General features: G+C 40.4%; 1 protein-coding gene across 1 annotated transcript; it reads right to left on the bottom strand.

Annotated features, from left to right (window-relative positions):
• Window positions 1-1,655: 1,655 nt before the first annotated feature.
• LOC132405390 (stanniocalcin-2-like) lies at window positions 1,656-9,241 on the bottom strand. The gene is made up of 4 exons (XM_059990155.1): window positions 8,774-9,241; window positions 7,484-7,626; window positions 7,080-7,291; window positions 1,656-4,120 (listed from the first exon to the last, which is right to left on the bottom strand). The coding sequence occupies exons 1-4, from the start codon at window positions 8,931-8,933 to the stop codon at window positions 3,712-3,714; spliced, it is 924 nt and encodes a 307-aa protein (XP_059846138.1). The 5' UTR covers window positions 8,934-9,241; the 3' UTR covers window positions 1,656-3,711.
• Window positions 9,242-21,478: the final 12,237 nt, after the last annotated feature.

Genomic DNA, 21,478 nt, shown 5'->3' with positions numbered 1-21,478 from the left:
CACCAGATACATTCAAACTTTTCTTCTTTTGAATATAAGACCTGTAAATGAACAGATTTGAAATTAGCTAAGAAAGTAGCTCCAAGCAGTCGTAGGAAATTCATATGTGGCATTTTGCACGTATTAATATGCATAAGATTTTACAAATATTTTAATTCATGGTAGAGGTATCAAAAGACACAACAAAAGGAGGATTGGCAGGGTAGACAGTGAAAGAATGCTTTCTTTTATGAGGGTATCTCACCCTAGGGACATAGTTAAAGAATAAGGGGTTGGTAATTTCAGACAGAGTTAAGTATTTTTTTCTCTCAGATGGTCATGAATCTTCAGAATTCTCTACACAAGGGAATTGAGGGGAAAACCAGTGAAAATATTCAAGAGACAGAGAGACAGACATTTAAGCTCTAAGGACTTCAGTGGGTATGGAAAGTGATGTATTTTAGGCACCTTGAATGGCAAAATATTGAAGGAGTCACATAATCTACCCTTGTTTCTGCTAATCTTAAATTGTGATAGACTGGAGCCCCTCCTCTCACTTTGTATCATTATGTTCCAATCTCATTTTCATTTGGCAGCCACATTACCATGATAGTTTACAGCCAAGTAGTCCATTCCTGTAAGGTCATTATTTAACATTGTTCAATTTTGTCATGGAGTAAACTCTTCTTTGGCAATTACATGTTGCAATGAACTATGGCGAATTTAATTTACTTCAATGACCCTGTGATGTTTATACAGCTGTAGATCAAATTACTTTTCAGTAGGCAGATTTAACAGCAAATATTGACTAAGCAGTGATTCTCAACCTTTTTTTGGCCACGGTCCCATTAAGAGCTCTTCACAGGTTCCAGGGCCCCCCTTTCAATTTCTTGGATTGTAATGAACTGATCAATCCCTCTTCAGTCCAATTTTCAGTCAGTGGCCCCCTTCAAATGTACCAGGGCCCCCAATGGCTGGGCTAAAGCACAAGATGAACTTAAGTAGCACTGTGGGATATTTTGCATTATCTTGATAGTGTCTTTTACATTACTTCCTCACATTTTCACTAATCTTCACTATTTTCTTTTGTAGTGTTCCAAAAATTATCATTTGATTTACTGTCACTTTCAGTGTTTAATTGTTGAAATAAAATCAGGAAAATTAAAAAAAAAACAGGTATTTTCAAATACTTCAAAATTATCACTTCTAACATTGTTTGAGATCATTTGTAAGCCTGGAATTGGTCGTTTTAATCTACTTCTGATATTTGATGATGAACTTTTTTAAAAAAAACTGTGATGGCGACATTCAAATGATAGTACCTGACAGCTTCAGAATTTCAGGGAGTTTGGAATTCTTGAGGACCTAAGTGGTCTAAAGGCTAATAGCTATCACTTTATACATTTCCTCCAATAAAAGTAAGTCAGGTAAAATTATTACCATTTGAAAAGAGGTAATTAAAATTTTTAAGAATGCAAGGGAAAATTTAGAAATGTAGAATATTTGTGCATTTATTTTATAATCTAGCATTTGTACTTTAATAGGATCTGCCCCATGACTTGAATAATATTTTATTAAACTTGGTGGCATTCTTTTATGAGTGTATAATACAAAGCTATAACGTATAAAGCTATAATACAAATAAGTAAAATAAATTACTGGCATCTGTTTCAGTATATGTGGTGTGTATATTTATTACTTGCTGAGTGCAGACTTACATTAAACTGCAACTCTACATTTACTTTCTCTTTACAATTATTGTTCACAAAGACATTTTCAACTGAACACCAGTAAACTAAACAGGATAAGTGTAAAGATGCATGCAGGAAACATTCCAAATTAAACAAAGTGTATGTATCAAAGACTAAAAAATAATAAAGCATTTCTCACAGTGAATACTGTAATGGAGGACAATAGTTTTTCTCATTTTACAATGAAGATTATCATGTATAATATACCTTCAGGTGTGTCTTACATAACGGTATTGTGAGGTAGCAGGCTACACTCTAATCAAATGAGAGTGGATCAAGTTTGTTCCATTTTTGATGACTTTGGGGGTCTACATATTTTAACGTAAAAGAATTACAAAGTTTTGTTACAGTTAAGGAAAATTATTCACTGCAAATAGGCACTAAATTGTAATATATTTGTACACTGAGTTTTAAAATTAATATTTTGTACTGATCTATATTTTGAGTGGTGTGTCAAGTAAATTGGACAACTCAAAACAGCCAATCAAGGGCAATGCAAAATGAGTTACCATTTGGAATTTTTGGGGCAAATCTGCTGGATCCATAGACATGCCAAAAGCAAAGTTGTTTCCTACTTGCAGAAATCTGACATCATCAATAATTAGCAATTGATAATATGAGTTGTTAAACAACATTGGGTCGTAAATTAATCTCATGAATTTAGCATCTGGATAATGAAATGGAAGGCATCAATATACAGGCCCTTGATCATTGAAATATAAAAAAACAATTTTACAGTTGTGACCATCTCTTGCCCTGTTGCTGCCATGGAAACCACCATCAAAAATAAAGATGATCCTAAACTGGCTCAATTGGTGGTTCTTGTATCGATGAAGTTAATATGTACTTGTGGTAGTTACCCGTTGCAACCATCCAGGTGATGTTATTGTTCAAAATTGGTTATCTGTCTAGACCTATTTATGATAGGGAGAAGAAAACTATATAACATACATAGGACACTCCAGCACAGTACTGGCCCTTCAGCCCACAAATGTTGTACTGACCTTATAACCTACCTTGAGAACATTTGACAGATTGTTGTGAATAATGTCAACAAGCCCATGCCATTTAGGCAAAAAGGCAGAAACTCTACAAATTTGTGCTTGGGTGGAATATTTTTAGAAGATGGTTTTGCAATGCATATTAAGTTGATGATAGACTGATGTGTGGATTGAAGCATGCAATAAAACTCTAGTGACGGTAAGAAATTATTTACTTAATGCTGTAGAATACATATTTTATTTTTCCTAATTTAGTAATAATTGTTATGAAAGTATAATTCTTCTATGACAGAAAATATATCTGCACTAAATAATTAGTAGATTACAGCCAGATTTAATGATAATCTGGTTCAACTATCAATAGTTGTTGTTAGGCTTTAATAAGATGTTTAATAAATAATGAATTAATGACTACCAATAAAATTATAGAATGATATAAAATTGCAATATATTGCATAGGAAAACTAGTGGTATGAATATGTACAACACAGGAAATATTTAATTTACCTTATCCAACAGGTACATTGTTGATACAGAAACTATAATAAATAGTAATGTTAAATATTTACAAAATAGAATAAATGTGATCAGTAGATGAACATGTAGACCTTAGCAAAAGCTTTAACTTTTAGAAAATTACCCAAGAAGTGTCTAATAATAAAGATTCTGTCCTGAAGTAAGGTGTTCTGATTTTGTTTTTAAGTTATAAAGGAAACTTCCATGCATGCTGAGGTGATTTGTTGAGTGAGACAATTGATATAATGTTTAGTTTCAAGTTCAGGGATATACGTATGCTGCACTGCTTTCAAGGAATTGTCATGTTCTTTTATTGTAATTGTAAGTGAAGTAAAGAAACTGACAGCTGAGTCGAACTACAGTTTCCAGAATATTTGCATGTAACACATATCCCGCACTATAGTTATTGGAATGTCCATAATAAAGAAATGGGTGCATGGAAAGTCCTCATCGCTAAGGGGTTTTCACCTTCTGATGTCTGATAGCTCAATGGAATCACCAACACGAGCACGTTCATTAGTTATTCGCCGTGATGCCTGACCAGCAACTCGGGCACGTGAATGGGCATTTGGGTGAATTTTTATTCCTTTTTCCTTTTCTGATTTTGGGTTCCTAGCATTCTCCCTATCGTACTCAAGGTAGTTTATATCTGCACTACTCTTGTGGCCCTTGCGGTGGTCTCCCTTTTTCTCAGGAACTGCAGTGGTTGGAGAGATTTGCTCAGTCTGTTTCATGGAGGTGCAGGAATCCACTTGCAAAATTTGCCTTATAAATGCAAGATTCTGACCAAAACGAGATCTCACACTTTTCTTTACAGCTTCCATAATGTCTTCATGGCAATGGAACAGAGCCTTTATAAACTCCAGGTATGACCTATTGTTGGAAAAAGTATAGAAAGACATGTAACGTATATGTTCAATTTTCAACCATACAGTACTTATTGCATTATACAGGGAAATACAGAAGTTTAGCTGGCCAGAATTTGCTTATTATTTATACTATCATGTATTATTATTTACAGATTTTCTCTTAGCAATCTAACACCTGCATCCTACTGAAGAACCATTCTTTATTTGTGGGTATGAATGAAATATCTTCTTGGTTTAGTTAAATGCGAAGTGTCACACTGAACCATTCCTCAGTCATTCTGTCCTAATTTTTCTTTTGCCAATGACTTCACTCCAGTTTGAGTATTTCTGCTTCATTGCACATTATCAGTATGCACAATTTAAATGAATCTAATTACTTAAACATCACGTAACTGCATCATAATATTTCCATCCCTTTCATGCCTTCAATGAAACAATCTGTGTCATATTCTTAAGAAAGTTCTTGAAGAAAAAAATGTAAACAAAACAGATACCAAGAATCAAAACTACAAACGAAATACTAGAAATACTCAGCAGGTCAGGCAGCAGTTGCGTAAATATTTTTAAAAAAGTTAGTTTTTCATGTTGATGGCTTTTCATTAGAGAGGTTCTTCTGAAAACTTATCTCAGTGTTAAAAGCATTTTGTTTTTATTTCTTTGGAACAAATATTTTTTATCATTTCATGATTAATTTGCTAGCCATGATTTATCTTCCAGGAAACTAATGAAAATTATTAGTCTTAATTTTGCTGATTCAGTCTTTTTTTATGTCAGCTTCACTGATCTTGCACTAACCTCAGTTTAGGGATCCTACATTTCTAAAGCTGCCTTCAAGAATGGTGAGTTCTTCTTTCATGTTCTCTTTCCTTATTGGAGCTCTCCAAAAGGTAAATGAAAAGCTGGAACTATAAGTAAATATGTTTTTCTTTCCCTCCCTTATTCCCCAGACTCAACTCCATAGTTATTGCATAATGTACCTATCTAACTTAATATTTTTCAAGATCTTAATTCTGATCTTTCATATCTGTCAACCTCTAATTCTGTACTAACATTCTGTAGTGGCAGCTTGTAGGGTTGGGCAAAGTTATGAAATTTGGTACTGTTTATTTATTTTTTGTAACTTGTACTAGTTTTATGACTTGTACTCTGCATCTATGGCAAAACAACAATTTTTACAACATACTGTATGTCATTGATAATAAACCTGATTCTGTAATGGTTGGATTAATGTACCAGGCCAGTGTACGTCACATTAAAGTCAGCCAAGTGGAATTTGGGCAGGCTGTAAATTAAGCAGCCAGTTGGTTACCACTAATTTTATATTATTGCCAAAAGACATAACCACTCCCGAAGTTTTGAAACCTACTTTGTTCCATTCTGATGAAATGTACAATACATACAAATATTATGTGTAATTGTTCGTCTATGCTCAGTTCTATTTAGCAACACAAAATGCTGGAGGAACTCAGCAGGTCAGGCAGCATCTATGGAAATGAATAGATAGTCGACGTTTCAGGCTGAGATTCTTCTTTAGGTCTGAAAATGAAGCGAGAAAGATGCCGGAAGAAAAGGGTGGGGGAAGGAGGCTAACTAGGTGATAGGTGAAGCCAGGAGGGTGGGAAAGTTAAAGAGCTGGAGAAGAAGGAATCTGATAGGAGAGGAGAGTGGCAGCAGAGGAGAAAGGGAAGGAGGAGGGGGCTCAGGGGGAAGAGATGGGCTGGTAAGAAGAGGTGAAAGGCCAGAGTGGGGAATAGAAGATAGGGGAAGGGATTTTTTTACCAGAAAGATAAATCAAAATTCACGGCATCAGGTTGGAGACTATCCAGGCAGACTATAAGGTGTTGCTTCTCCACCCTGTGGGTGGCCTCAACTTTGCAATTTTTTTTCAGAATTTATGGATTGAGGGATATAGGTGGTGCAGGAAGATGGTAGAACAAAAAAGATTGGATTGAATGTCGGAGGCAATGTGAATGATTGAGTAGAATATACCTGCTCCTAATTCTAGCCTTGCATGCTTATCTCTGCATGAGGCAGCTGTGAAATAATTAAACATAATTCTGTTTGTTCTTGCTAACAATTGTGACAGAGACCTGTAGTTTGCGCTTTCTGCATTGTTATTGTTATACCTGCTTCTGCGGAGTGCACTGTGATGATCTGACCTGTATGAATGGTATGGCTTTTCACAGTATCTTGGTACATAAGACATAGGAGCAGAATTAGGCCATTTGGCCTATCAATTCTGCTTCATCATTCTATCATGGCCAACTTATTATCCCTCTCAAACCCATTCTCCTGTCTACACAAAGTACACTGCAGATGCTGTGGTCAAATCAACACGTACAAACAAGCTGGATGAACTCAGCAAGTCGGGCAGCATTTGGTTGAAATATCCTGATGAAGGGTCTCGGCTGGAAACGTTGACTGCTCATTTCAACGATGCTGGCTGCCCTGCTGAGTTCCTCCAGCATTTTGTGTGTGTTGCTTAGGTGGAACAAACTCTTTTGTATCGGTACTGATTGTGATAATTCACAGAAATGATATCTACCAATTCTGGCAAATCCCCCTGGTAGTGTTCAGTGGCGGTTATAGTTATTAATTGCAGGTGATTTTATTACACCAGCTTATAACTGAAAAATAAGTTTACTTTTCTTGTATCAATGTTTAATAAGTGTAAAAATAATAATACAATCGGATCTATTATCAAAAGCCTGATAGTAAAAATGGCAACCTTCCTGCTACGGATATTTAATTACTTATTAAAATTACTCATGGCAGAATGTTTCCCGTGACCTTTTGGAACACATTAACTGCCCTACGCCTTATCTGGGCAGGCCTTGAATAAAATACGTAGAACTGTATTTTGCCCAGAAATATTTACACAATGTTGTAGAACTTGATGCAAGCCTTGCTCCCTACATCGTTGCAGGGTAAGCAAACGGCGAGCATCCGCGTTTAGAGCTTACCCTTTTGAAAGTAAATGTCGAATGTGAATCATCTCCACGACCACATTAATATTCTCCTTGGCGGTGGAACAGAGGTCATGCTTAAGGTAGCACTCTTGCTGGAGTTGCGAGACCATCTCCTGAATAGTGGAGCATTTGCGACTGATGCAGCTGAATTTTCCTCGCAGTCCATGGGCCATACATTTCAGAGTATCTTTAATGAAGGATTTGCCCTAAGCAGATGTAGGGAACGGATAATGTTACACAAAACGAGACATTAATGTATACGAATAAAATATTACCTTAGTTTTATGAAGACCCTTGAAAGGTATCTGTGATAGATTATATGGACATTGATACATGTGGCGAGGGGAATTAACACGTTAACCTCCAATAGCTTTTCTTTCTCTCGCTAGATTTATTACCTGCGCATCAAATTTCCCCGCGTTGTGCAGGAATGCCAAACATATGTCACGTGGTCCATGGATTTCGCAGGAGTTGTTTTCAAAACATTCAAAAACTCCACAGCCAACGTCGCCAGTGTTAACCAGGCAGTGCTGAATTTCAGCTGGAAATAGACGCAAAAAAGGGTGACCGATTTGTTAAAAAAAAACTTCAGCCCAGCAGCATTTCAAACCATTTGTAATAAAATTTTAAAAGTTACTTTATTCGATGCTGGAAGCTTTGGGATGTCGGGCGGTAACGAAAGGCGCTATAAAATACAAACTCAATGCCGTCAATATAAATAAATAAATCGTTCCATTATTACATATCACGGGTTTCCTTTATCGTCCTGATAAACAAATTACTCGGCGAGGGTTCGGGAGGTCGCATCTACCTTATCAGCGAATGTAAAATTTGGAGGATGTCTGCACTAAGCAATGGCCACTTGGAATCTCGGCTCCAAGCAATGTAACTTCACTGACACTAGGTCCACGTGTTGCGGGTTCCGGGATCATTGCCGCTCGGGCTGGTAACGCGCTCCTGTGTTACCCCGCTCCCGTCTTTCATTGTTGAAGTCACACGGAGCATTCTACACTTCAATCATTTGAAACTTCAAGTTTTGGGGCATTTCCGCCTCTTTCAAATGTCTAGTCAATTTCAGGTAAACCCTCTATTCTTTGTTTTAATTTCCGCTCAGCCCTCTTATCCTTTCCTCCGTCCCCACGTGTAAACGCGTGACCAAACCGTCCTATCTTTCTCTCTTGTTTCTTTAAGTGGTTAATATGCTAACGAGGTGTGCGTGGTTGTCGACACGGAGTCTCCCAGTGTGATACAATGCAATCCGACCATGGGACAATGGTCCTTTGCATTTGCAACACTCTGTGCTTTACAGCCGCATTTTACTACCTTGGAAAGGATTTATAAAGAATTTATCCCGAGCTTCTCAGATTGTTGATTAGCTTGATCACCGAAATCCTAAAAGTACTTATTCGCATCGCGATTTCGCGATCGTTTGTCATTCATATGCTGCCTGCAGTCAAATATGTAATCCGGTTACAATTTCGCTCATGGTTAAAATTTAAAGTGAGGGTTCAGAATTTAACTGCATTACTGCGAATCTGTTGTAGGATATACCACATTATTGTGGACCTAATTCAAGACTCCATCTGGGAAGATGGATAAATTAATCCTCATTAAATCGATTCGTTATCCCCAGCAACAAACGCGGCAAAGCTGCACGCCAACAGCAGAGGCTGTTTGGCACCACATACCTGTATTCTGCAACGAGAGGCGAGCTTTTTGCTGGTTGATTACTTTATCCCGCTCGTGGTGATTTTCTGGTGAATCGGCCTCGTCCGTCCCAAGAATGAGATCGGGCCGTGTAAAAATCAGCAGGATTGTCAGAACACTTTCCAACATGACCCTGTACATAGCTGCGCTGTCTGGAGCCAGGCGAAGCGCTTCAGAATGACCACAAGAGCGGCTCGTCGCTTTAGCTTCGGACGGTATCTGAATAGAAATCGTGAGAGAAGGAGAGAGGAGGGTGATTAAATATACCAGAAACGTAGCCCCTGGCGTTTCTGTCACTTGAATGAAGGCAAGAAGCAGGTGTTTTCATTGGTTCGAACCAATCAGATGGCCAGAAACCATGCCCAAGTTTGACAAATCAGGATGGGAGGCGTCGGGCCAATGCGACGCGATTCCACGCTGGGACCTCTGTGGCGAAAACTGAAAGGAGATCCTGTCAACTTTCCGCACTCGGGGACGTGCTGGGATGCTTAAGCATTATTCCAGCTCGCCAGAAAGCCACTAGACTTCCCCTAGTCTGAGTCGGCGTGACTTTGACGTCTTGTAAGAAAAGTGTACCAGTTAAAACATTTCTGATCAGTCCCAGTTTAATAATGGGATCACAGAAGGGATCTCCTTGGCCCACTGCGCCTGAAGTAACTCTTTGAAAAGAGTATCTAATTATTCCCCGTCCCTTGCTGTTTCTCAGTAGTCTGGCCAATATCCAGCTCCGTTCCAAGAATTTCCCAGTAACTCCTTGTTTGAACGTTCCTATTGAATTTGCCTCTGCCATTCATTCTGGCAGATGCATTTTTTTACTTCTAGGAACATATCCTCCCTGTATCTTGCTTAATGGCTGCTCTGAGTTAAACTGGGGCGGACAGATTTGCCCAGGGATTCACCTCCGGGTTCCGCTGCGCCTGACTGATGCAGCTGGAAGCACTGCCGTGTGCTGGCAAAGATCGAGCATGCCGCGAAGCTCCGCTGTGGAAATATCCGACCGCGGCACAGTGCACGCGATTTGCCATTGTACGTACATATTCATTGTAGCTGCCATACAGCGGAAACCAGACAGCTTTACTGTAGCGCCGGGATGAATATACGCAAAGAAGGGGCAAATGATGCATTATATCTCACTCGCTCTGTTATGCATGTATGGTCAGCTATTTTAGCATAAATATATGAGCTCAAGGGTAGTCCGAATGAAAAAATACATAGCGTAGAGAAACGTGCGACGGGCGTTTATGCAATGAAGCTTGTGCTATGAGGCAGCCTCCTGCCCCATCCATTTGTTCCGGACTTTGTAGTAAATGCCGCCAGGCTGAAACCATAGAGACGCGAGAGGCACGAGTAATTCTTGGCAGGAGTTACATCATTCATCCATCAACAGCTGCTTCATTCAGAGAACAGACAGAAAGGATTCTTCAGAGATCTGCAAAGCTAGCCATGTGACTGGGATGAAGGAAACATTTGTATACATTTCAATCTGGTCACATGCCCTCTTGACCATATAAAAGTATATATCTTTAATGCTAGTTTTGATTGACACTATGATGTCAGAGTTAGACAACGCCTATTCGCTAGTTCTGGATTATGTGACAGTTAATTATATATTCGTTAGTTCTGCAGTGCGGCACTTCATCGGAACTACAAATTTACTTTTGATATCAATATTGCTTCGAAACAAGTACAGCACTACACACAAGACAAGCAGAGTTTAAGCTTTTGTTTAACAGAAGCTGACCATCACGTTATTTTTTGTCTGCCAACATTCAGATGTTGGTGAATGTTATGACACATATTCAAAAGTATATGTTAATGAGATTTCTATTATGTCAATTTGAACATGCTAAGATGTTACATTTAGTTAAACCAAAAAGAATGCCAAAAACCTTTAGCATATTTTGCGGGGTTTTGATATAAATGTTTTAATTAACATACCATTTTATGTAAAGTTATTGCAAAATCAGCAGAGTTCTCAGATCTAACTGCCTCATTTTAATACTGCTTATAATGGAATTTAGTTACTGCAATCTGCCAGTGCTATGGATAAAGTTGAATGTAGCTGTTGCAACGGCGATTAGTTTGGATTAACTTTCTTTCGCATTTAAAATGGATATTAATATTTTATCGATCGAGCTTATAGCAAACCAACACAATCAGACTAATCGAAGGCCAGGAATCAGCAAATAATTTGTTATTAAATATTTTCCAAGCTTACTTTTCAATGTTTAATTTCTTCGGCGTGCCAATGTGGCTAATTGCAAATGAGTGACACCGATTTACGTGTTGGAGAATGAAACCATCATGCCAGATTCTAACATACATTCCTTGGGAGTTGCGATGTAAACGTTATAATTCGCACGTATCAAAATTGATTGAAAACTATATTGCCGATCTGAAAGGTCGCAAAATATCGAGTGTGGAGATTTATAACAAAGCGCAGGTTCCAAGTGGATCTGCTAAAATGATCGTTTCAAAAAGCATCCGCACAGAGATGCTGTGCGGATGCTTTTTTAAAAAAAAACGAGTAGTTCTGAGTTATTTAAAGACGCGACAACTTTCCCAGCAGGGCGAGTTAAGGTGCCCAAACTCTGCGAGCTGGAGTATGTACCAAGTCTAACGCCACTCGAGAACGGAGGACGCACCCACTACAACGGCCAATTGGAGCGCGGTAGCGCTCTCGGCTCCAGGGCAACCAAAGAACAACACAATGGAGCGTTTGTGACGACAGGCTTCCAAAGCGCAGGGTCCCAACCAATCAGTGTGGTCTCCCCCTCCCTCTCTCTTTCGCTATCTCCCTTCCTCTCTCTCTTATCCTCTCCCTCCCCCTCTCCCTTTCTCTCTCTCTCTCTCTCTCGGTCCAGGCCTGCGATTTGCACGTTTGCGTTCGAGGCGGAGCCAAATTCGCCTGGTGACCCTCAATCCACGATTTACCGAAGATCCCTTGGGAATCTGCATGGATCCAGCATTCATTGGACTTTTGTAAATTCCTTATTTTGTGATCAAACCTTTCACTGCCTTACAAATGCTTTTTGCACTTCTTGAAGTCTTCGGTCATATTGCTGGGCGACCGAAAGGAAATGGAAGCGGTGGCCTTATCCAGGCCTTGGAAAATGTATTATCACAGTGTGCAGGGAAATGCATTTAAATTTATAATAAGATGCACGCATTTAGTCGACTTAATTATTAACAAACAAGCAAATACTTTAAAAATTATACAGCATATTTAAATGACAGTCTCCGGAATATAACATTTCATAGATATTATCACCCGATGTATTAATTTCTATTTCAGTTATTTAAAAGCTTAGGTATCTCCGACAAAGGACCCGACAGAGATTTTCATAACTAAAAAGCCCGGAAACTCGGTACTTAAATGCTTTGTTCTCCATTTTTAAGCTTTTATACCACTTCATTGGGGCTACTTCTGGTAACATAACCCCCTAGGGACCAACAATGTAAAGATTAAACCCGAAAAGTTTTTTTTGTATCCAGAATTCATTAAATGCGCTCTAATTCTTGTACTAAGTGACTTTGCCTTTTATAACTAACAACTATACTCTTTTTTTAATAATGACAAGTTTCACAGAATAGAGGGGAGGTGTATCATAAAGATAAAACGCACGCAACTAGTATTAATATACTGTATAGGTGAGGTTTTGTGGCAACATTTTTACCTAAGGAGAGCTACGGGATCATTTGTAAAACCATGAATCTTAAATAATCTATTGGTCTTGCAAGTTTCTTTGGGAAGGCTTCAAAATATAACTACAACGCAAGAATCAGAAAAGATTGCAAGTGAAATTAAGGGCAGGCAGATGTGGACAGCCTCAAAAGCCACCCGGTAATGAGTCGATCAGCGTGACACCATTTGAGGGGCAAACATTGGCCGAAAGCAGAATTCATGATGCTGTTGTGACTTCCCCAACAGAAATACAAAGTTACCAAAATAATATGAGGGTTAGTGCCCCAGACAGTAACAGAAAGGACTTGGAACTTCTATCATGGAACGGGACTGCAGTTTACCATTCCATCTACTTGGAGTTTCGGGGGAGGAAGAACACGAGAATTTCAAGTGTTTACCTAAAGTTCATCCGAACCCAGCCATTGTGTGAACAGATTATTTGGGGCTTGGTGGCCAGGTGTGAAAAAGACAGACCTTACTCAGTTTCATTTCAGAATTCTGAATCAGGTTTACTATCACAGTCAAAACTCGTGCAGTCAATGCAGTACATGCTAAGTAGGAAAAGTCAATCAATTACACTAAGTAAATATATGCGTATTAAATAGTTAAGTTATAAATAATGCAAACAATAATAAAAGTGAGGTAGTATTCATGGGTTCAATGTCCATTTAGGAATCGGATGGCAGAGGGGAAGAAGCTGTTCCTGAATCGCTGAGTGTGTGCCTTCAGGCTTCTGTACCTCCTCCCTGATGGTATCAGTGAGAAGAGGGCACGTTCTGGATGATAGGCGTCCTGAATAATGGGCATCGCATCACAAACTGAGCAAGATGGATTACTATAATGGGCACAAAACAACCAGCCTGTAGATAATGAAATGCAAATAGACCAAGTCTAGCACTGGATTAATGAATACTCCCATTTTGTTAATTTATTTAAACAATTACATAAAACAGAACGTATTTCCCCTGCCACTAGATTTCCCCATTCACTTGAATGGGGCTGCTGCATATCAATAATACACAGCGGACAGATTTCTCAGATGGGGCTCACTCATCTGCTGTAAGAGAAGATGTTCCAGTCTTTTCGCCTATGGAACAAATAGCTGTTCATGCGGAAGCATCCGAAACATGAGCGCCCGTATTCCCACTGCCATTCCAATCAGCTAGTATTCCATGCGTTGCCTTGTGCTCTGAAGGTCGAGTCTTCCACCGCACTGTTGCAGTGAGAACAGGTTGTCCGGTTAGCCGTTCTAAGTCATGGCATATACAAGTACCGTAGTCTTACAGTCGATGCAAGAATCTGAGCAGCCCTCCTGTGCCCACGCCTCTGATGAAACCGCAGGGCTTGGACCTAAAAGGCATTCGAGGAAGAGGAGAGAAACATTGGTATGCCTTATATAAAGTTGGAATGCTTGGCCTTAGTTATTTTGACATATATAAACATTATGTGTGGGCTTGCATTTGCTCATTTACTAAGAGCGTTGGAAGTTTTTTCTAGCTTATGCTGAGCAATGAGTGAATGTGCCAAATATGCACCATTGTTTGTAAGAATGGTTGCACTAGGGCAAAGAACAGTGCGGGGAAAGTAGGAAATACATTTAAAATTATTTTATGGGACCTGGACACAGACTCGGCCAGCATTTATTGCCCACACATTATTGCTGTTGGTAGCTGCCTTCTTGAACCATTACACCAGTCCTTCCTGTGTGCCAGGGGGAGGGAGTTTCAGGATCTTCATCCAGTGATTTTGAATTCGGGTTGTGGTATATGAGCGGGCAGAGAAATTGTAATGTTTCCTGGTGCCTACTCCCTTTCTCCTTTTTGGCAGGGGCGAGCACACTTTTTGGTGCAGCCAAGGCAAGTAACGGCAAGGATTTTGCAGAAAGTGCACTTTGCACACATTGCGCTGGGGGAGGAGGGGAGTTAATGTTTAGGATGGTGGTTGGGATGCCAGTCAAGAAGGCTACTTTGACCTGGTGGTGGTGAGTTTCATGAGTGTTGTTCAAGTAAGCATTTATCCAGGCAAGTAAATGGTCTAGTGATGAGTTATTGGCTGCAGGATACCTAGCCACTCCGCAGCAGGCACAGATTATTCCCTGTCCTCCCTGATGCAGCGTTTTGCCCCAAAAGGTGAACAACTCTGTTCCCCCACACATGCTGCTAAACCCACTGAGTTCCTCTTGCTGACTCCTTGTTGCTCCAGATTCTACTTGAGCTTTTGGTTCCTTCAACAAATCCCACCCTCCCCTTCCCTTCCCCACCAACCTAACCCTCCCCCCCCAAAGATCCAGTCAATCCTTCTAAGATGTTGATGGTGGGGTCCTGGTAATAGAAATGCCTTGGAATGTCAAGCCAGACGATTGAACTCTCTCTCATGGTGATGGCCACCTTGGATCCTGTGGGCACATCAGCCCAGTCTGTATATTGCTTAGCTCTTTGGCTGCAGGAAGACTTTGATTACTTAATATTCTGAGGAACCAAAATCTAATTGGATTCCTCTTTCTGACCTTGTGAGGGAAGGTCATTGATGAAGTAAAGGAAGAGGGTTGCACCTCCAAAACTCATGAGAAGCATCGGCAACAAGGTTCTTTGGCTTGGATTTCCTCAGCACTCACGCACGTCTTCTGTTCAAAGTACAACCACTGGCGATTTCAGTTTTATCTCCCTCATCCCCATCACTGGTTTGCACCATGTCCCAAAGTTTCGCTACTAAAGTGTCACGTCCCCAACCTCCAAGTTTATGCGGCTGCTGAGAGCTTCCAAATAAGGTTTACAAATAGTCATCAGAAAGTATGGACTTTGAACTATGAACTTTATAAACAAGGGCTCTCATTACTCATGATCTCTAAACTTGGAACCAATATTCATCGAAACAAGTGTTCCCATCAGGCTTTCGAGAAAACTTGTGAGATTGCCATATTTATTGAGAGATACTGAAAGCGCTCCAAACATTTAAGCATGTACTTGTATATTTACAGGTTATTTACTTGTGGCCCCAGTTTAACATCAGAAAAGCAAAGTCAGCTTCCTCATATTCGCCACGGGACTCACTGGCGTGCTCCATCCAGGAAGTTCGAGAATCCCACGTAGACTGAGTTAAAGCTAGGAACATTGGTTAAGTTCGTTCCTAGTGCACCTGCCTGTCCCGGGGGCTTTGCTCGGAATGCAGTCTGACATGCTTAGGTTAAATGCACACATCGCAGGCTTGGAGGTGGCTTCAAGGTATTTAACCTTGGTCCCACGCCCAAAGCTATTCAAGCCATAAAGTTCCCATGACTTCCAGAGGATGTAAGTCATTGTATTTCTATCATCAAAACTTGTATTCGTCGATTTATTGCCATGTTATTTTCGTTGCACTCAATACTTTTTAAGAGGTACTCAGTACTTTTTCGCAGTTGTTCCTTCAAATGTAGTATTGCCTTTCAAAATTCAGGTCTGTGACCCTCAGATTTATGTAAATATTTGAACACGATGGAAGAATCTGGACCCACTGCAACTTGCCTGTTGCTACAATGGGTCTACCACGGATGCGATCGCATTGGCTCTTCATGCGGCCTTACATCACTTGGACAATACTAATGTTTCACATCAGACTACTGTTCATTGACTACAGCTCAGAGTTTAACACAAACTTTCCTACAGTTCTGATAAATGAAATAGCTCCAAAATCTGGCCCTCTAAAACCGGATGCTCGACTGGAAGATCACGGTCTGTGCAGATCGGAAATAACATCTCCACTTTACTGATATTCATCACTGGAGTACCCCAAGAGTGTATCCTTAGCCCACTGCTCTAGTCTCTCTACACCCATGACTGTGTGGCTAGACACAGCTCAAATGCCGTCTATAAATTTACTGACGTCACAACTATTGTTGACAGAATTCAGATGGTGATGAGGAGATACACAGGAGTGAGAGAGATCAGCTGGTTGAGTGGTGTCTCAGTAACAACCTTGTGTTCATTGTCAGTAAGACCAAAGAATTGATTGTGGACTTCAGAAAGGGTTAGAGGAGGGAACACACACCTAGGTAGATAGATGTGTCCAATTGGTTGGCATGGGAGACACTGCACAGTATTGAAATAAGCTCCAGAAAGTTGTAAACTTGGTCAGCTGCCTCATGGGTACTATCCTCCCCAGCACCGAGGAGATCTTCAAGGAATGAAGGCTGCATCCATCATTAAGGATCCCTATCACCCAGGACATGCCCTCATCTCATCGCTACCAACAGGGAGGAGGTACAGGAGCTTGAAGACACGCTCAAAGATTCAGGAATAGCTTCTTCTCCTCTGTCATCCAATTTCTGAATGGAAGTTAAACTCATGAACACCACCTGATAAATAATTAGAGAAAGAGTGGAAAAATTAACTGCATATAAAATCTTGCCCTTCCCTTGGACAACATCGGTGGTGTGGAGAGGGTAGACTTGCAGCGTGGGCAACTGCCGGTCTCCCATACAACCCTGCCCAGGCTTGCACCCTGGAAACTTCCCAAGGTGCAAATCCATGGACTATCGAGACTAACGGGGGCCTATATAAAAATCTGTAAATTACAGTTTTTGTTATGTATTGCAATGCACTGCTGCTACATAACAAATTTCACAACATATGCTAGTGATATTAAACCTGACTGATTCTGAAGTGCTAATAATTACAGAATTTTCTTCAGATTAGTTTTAATGTAACAAACTTATTTAGAAAAATTAGATACTCATCCACAATATGTTCTACAAAGAACACACAAATGGCCATAAGGCACAGGAGCAGAATTAGGCCATTTAGGCCATCAAGTCTGCCATTCCATTATGGCTGATTTATTATCTCTCAACTCGATTCTCTTGCCTTCTCTCCGAAACCTATGACACCCTAATAAATCAAGAACTTATCAACGTCTGCTTTAAAATATACCAAATGACTTGGCATCCACAACATCCATGCCAATTAATTCTACAGATCCACCACCCTTAGTCTAAAGAAATTTCTCCTTATCTTTGTTCTAATGGATGTTCCTCAACTTTGCAGTTTTATCTTCTGGTCCTAAACTCACCCACTATAGCAAACATCCTCTCCACATCCACTCTGTCTGGGCTTTTCCATATCTGATAGGTTTCAATGAGATATCCCCTCCCTCAGGCTAACTGGCCTATTATTTCCTTTCTTCTGGCTTCCTCCCTTCTTATAGAGTGGAGTGACATTTGCAATTCTCCAGTCCACCAGAATCAATAGTGATTATTGAAAGGTCATTCTATTCCACAGTCTCTTCAGCAATCTGTTTCAGAAGTCCATTTGGTGTAGGTGACCTGTCTACCTTCAGACCATCCAGCTTCTCAAGAACCTTCTCTTTAATACCAGCAACACTCACTTTTGCCCCGTGACACTCTCGAATTTCTAGCATACTGCTGGTGTCTTCCACAGTGAAGATTGATGCAGAATACTCAAGTTCATCCTCCATTTCTTTGTCCCTACTACTACTCTAATGGCCTGATAGCTACTCTCACCTCTATTTTTACTCTTGATGGAGTTTATCTAAAAATCTTTTGGTAACCTCTTTTATATTATAGGCTAACTTACCTTCATATTTCATCTTTTTTCTCCTTATGGCTATTTTAGTTGCCTTCTGTTGGCTTTTATATGCTTCCTAATCCTCTAACTTCCGACCAACGTTTGTTCTATTATATGCCTTCTTGTTTCCTTTTATGCTGTCTTTGACTTCCCTTGTCAGCCACAGTGGTCTCATCCTCCCTTTAGGATACTTCATCTTTGAAATGTATCTATCCTGCACCTTCTCAATTACCCCCAGAAATCCCAGCTATTGCTGTCACCCCTGATAGTGTCCTCTTCCAATCAACTTTGGCCAGCTCCTCTCTCATGCCTCTGTAATTCGCTTTACTCCACTATAACCTTATAACGTCTGACCTTATCTTCTCCCTTTCAAGCTGAAGGTTGAATCCTATCATATTATGATCACTCTCCGCTAAGGGCTCTTTTACCTTAAGCTTCCTTTTTCACACAACATTCAATACAGAATTGTATTTCCCCAAGTGGACACAACCACAAGCTGCTCAAAAAAGTCATCTCATAGGCAATCTACAAATTCATTCTCTTGGGATCCAGCACCAATCTGATTTTTCTAAACTACCTGCATATTGAAATTTCCCATGGCTATCATAACATTGCCTTTTTTTAAAAAAAAGCTGTTAATATCTCCCATTATAATTTATATCCCACATCCTGGCAAGTGTTTGGAATTGTAGAGTCCTAAAACACTACAGCACACAAACTGGCCCTTTGGCCCATCTAGTCTGTACTGAACCATGATTCTGTCTGGTCCCATTGACCTGTACACAGACCATAACCCTCCATACCCCTCTCATCCATGTACCTATCTAAATTTCTCTTGTGTTGAAATCAACCCCATATCCACCACTTCCTCTGGCAGCTCATTCCACTCTCTCACCACCCTCTGAGTGAAGTTCTCCCTCATGTTCCCCTTAAACATTTCACCTTTCACCCTTTATCCATGACCTCTGTAGTTTCACCCAACCCCAAGGGAAAAAGAATGCTTGATTTTACCCTATCTATACCCCTCACAAATTTTTACTCAATCATGTCTCTCGTCAGTCTTCTTCATTCTAGGGAATAAGATCCTAACCTATTCAACCTGTCCCGATAACTCAGGTACTCAAGTCCTGGTAAAATTCTTGTAAATTTTCTCTGCACTTGTTCAATCTTACTTATATCTTTCCTGTAGGTAGGTGGCCAAAACTGCACAGAATACTTCAAATTAGGTCTCACCAATGTCTCATACAATTTCAACATAACATCCCAACTCCTGTACAAAATGAATTGATTTTTGAAGGCCAGTCTTCCTAAGGCTTTCTTTACAACCCAATCTACCTGTGATGCCACTTACAAGAAAATATGGATATATATTCCCAGATCCCTGTCTACCAGACTCATCTGTGCCCCACTGCTCATTGTGTAGGACTTCCTGGCTTATTCTTTGAGTCTTTTTTAAACAACAGTAAATGTTAGCTATCCTACAATCCTGCAGCACCTCACTTGTGTCCAAGGATGTTTTAAATATCTGATTGAGCCCCTACAATTTCTGCACCAGCCTCCCACAGGGTCTGAGGGCCTTGTCAGGCCTTGGAGATTTATCCACCCTACTTTGCCTCAAGGCAGCAAACACCTCCTCCTATAATCTGCATAGGGTCCATGACCCTGCTGCTGAACTCCCACCATCTGTAGACTCTGCCTTCTGATTAAATACAGATGCAAAACATCAATTTAATATCTCTCTCATCTCCTTCGGTTCCACACATGCAGAGGATTACCAGTCTGATCTACAATAAAACCAATTTTGTCCCCTTGTTATCCTTTTGATCTTAAGGTGTCTGTAGCAACCCTTAAGATTCTCCTTCACCCTGTCTGCTAGAGCAACCTCATGCTTTCTTTTAGCCTTCTTGATTTCCTTCTTAAGTGTTCTTTTTTGTATCTTTTTTTAAAAAAAAATACTCTTCAGGTTCTTCATTTGTTCCTGCCTGCCTATACCTGTTGTACACCTCCCTTTTCTTAACCAGGGCCTCAATATCTCTCAAAAGCCCAGGTTGCCTAAACCTGTATCCTTGCATTTTATTCTGACCAGAACACACAAGCTTTGTACTCTCAAAATCTTACTTTTGAAGGCCTCCCATTTACCAAGTACATCTTTGACAGAAAACAACCTGTCCCAACGCACATATGGAGGATCCCTTCTGATCCTATCAGAAGTGGCCTTTTTCCAACTTAGAGTTGCAACCAGAGGACCAGGCCTAGCTTTTTCCCATTATTACCTTGGAACTAATGGCATTATGATCACTAGATGCAAAGTGTTCCCCTACACATCAGGTATCACCTGTCCCATCAGGATCTTTTTACCTTAACAATTTCTTAATCCTATCCACAAACAATTCTACATTTTCCAATCTTATGTTACCAATTGTAAGGATTTGATTTCATTTTTACCAATAGAGCCATCACACCTCCTCTGCCTGCCCTTTCAATACAAGGTATTTCCTCTGATGTTAACCTCTCAACTGATGGTCACGTTATACCTGCTAATCTCTAACTGTGCTGCAAGATCAGCTTACCCTATTCTGTGTACGTTCAAATATAACATCTTCAGTCCTGTATTCAACCTTTTTTTGATTTTGCCCCCATGTTACACTTCAACCCATCCCACTGACTGTAATTTTGCCCTGTTATCTGCCTTTTCTTCCTCACAGTCTCACTACACACGACATCTACTTGGACACCAATGACTCCATCCACAGCCCTATCACTGCTGCTCCCTTTTTTCTCTCACTATTTTGAAGGTATGTTATACACCTGAGCCCCAGCAAAATGCTGTCTTGTTCGATTATACCCATGTATGGTCTGAACGATAACTAAACTTGACTTGATTTGATCCCCCTGCCAAATTAGCTTAAATCCACCCATCAGCTCCAGCAAACCTGCCCACAAGGGTATTGGTTCTCCTCGGGTTCAAGTGTAACCTGACGTTTTTGTACAGGTCATATCTTCCCCAGAAGAGTTCCCATTGATCCAGAAATCCCTGCATCAATCCCTCAGCCACTCATCATGCTATTCCTGCCCTAATTAGCACGTGGCACTGGAAGTACTCCGGAGATTACTGCCTTGGAGGTCTTGCTCTTCGGCCTCTTCCCTAACTCTCTACTCTCACTGAGCAGGACCTCTTCCACTTTTCTACCCATTTCATCGGTGCTCTGGTAGCTCACCCTCCCTCTTGAGAATATTCTACAGCCACTTTGAGATATCCTTGGCCCTGGATGGCATCCACTAGTCTCGTGAGATCACGAATCTGCGCCTGGAAAGTCTTGCTTCAGTCTCTCCAGGGTGCAGGCCTGGGCAATGTTGTATGGAAGACTGGCATTTGCCCATGCAGCAAGTCTCCACTTTCCAGGACACCGATGTTGTCCAAGGGAAGGGCAAAGGCCGGTACA

Source organism: Hypanus sabinus, chromosome 15 (assembly GCF_030144855.1).
Source record: "Hypanus sabinus isolate sHypSab1 chromosome 15, sHypSab1.hap1, whole genome shotgun sequence".
In the NCBI taxonomy this organism is placed as follows: domain Eukaryota; kingdom Metazoa; phylum Chordata; class Chondrichthyes; order Myliobatiformes; family Dasyatidae; genus Hypanus; species Hypanus sabinus.
This window is presented reverse-complemented; position numbering and strand designations above follow the sequence as displayed.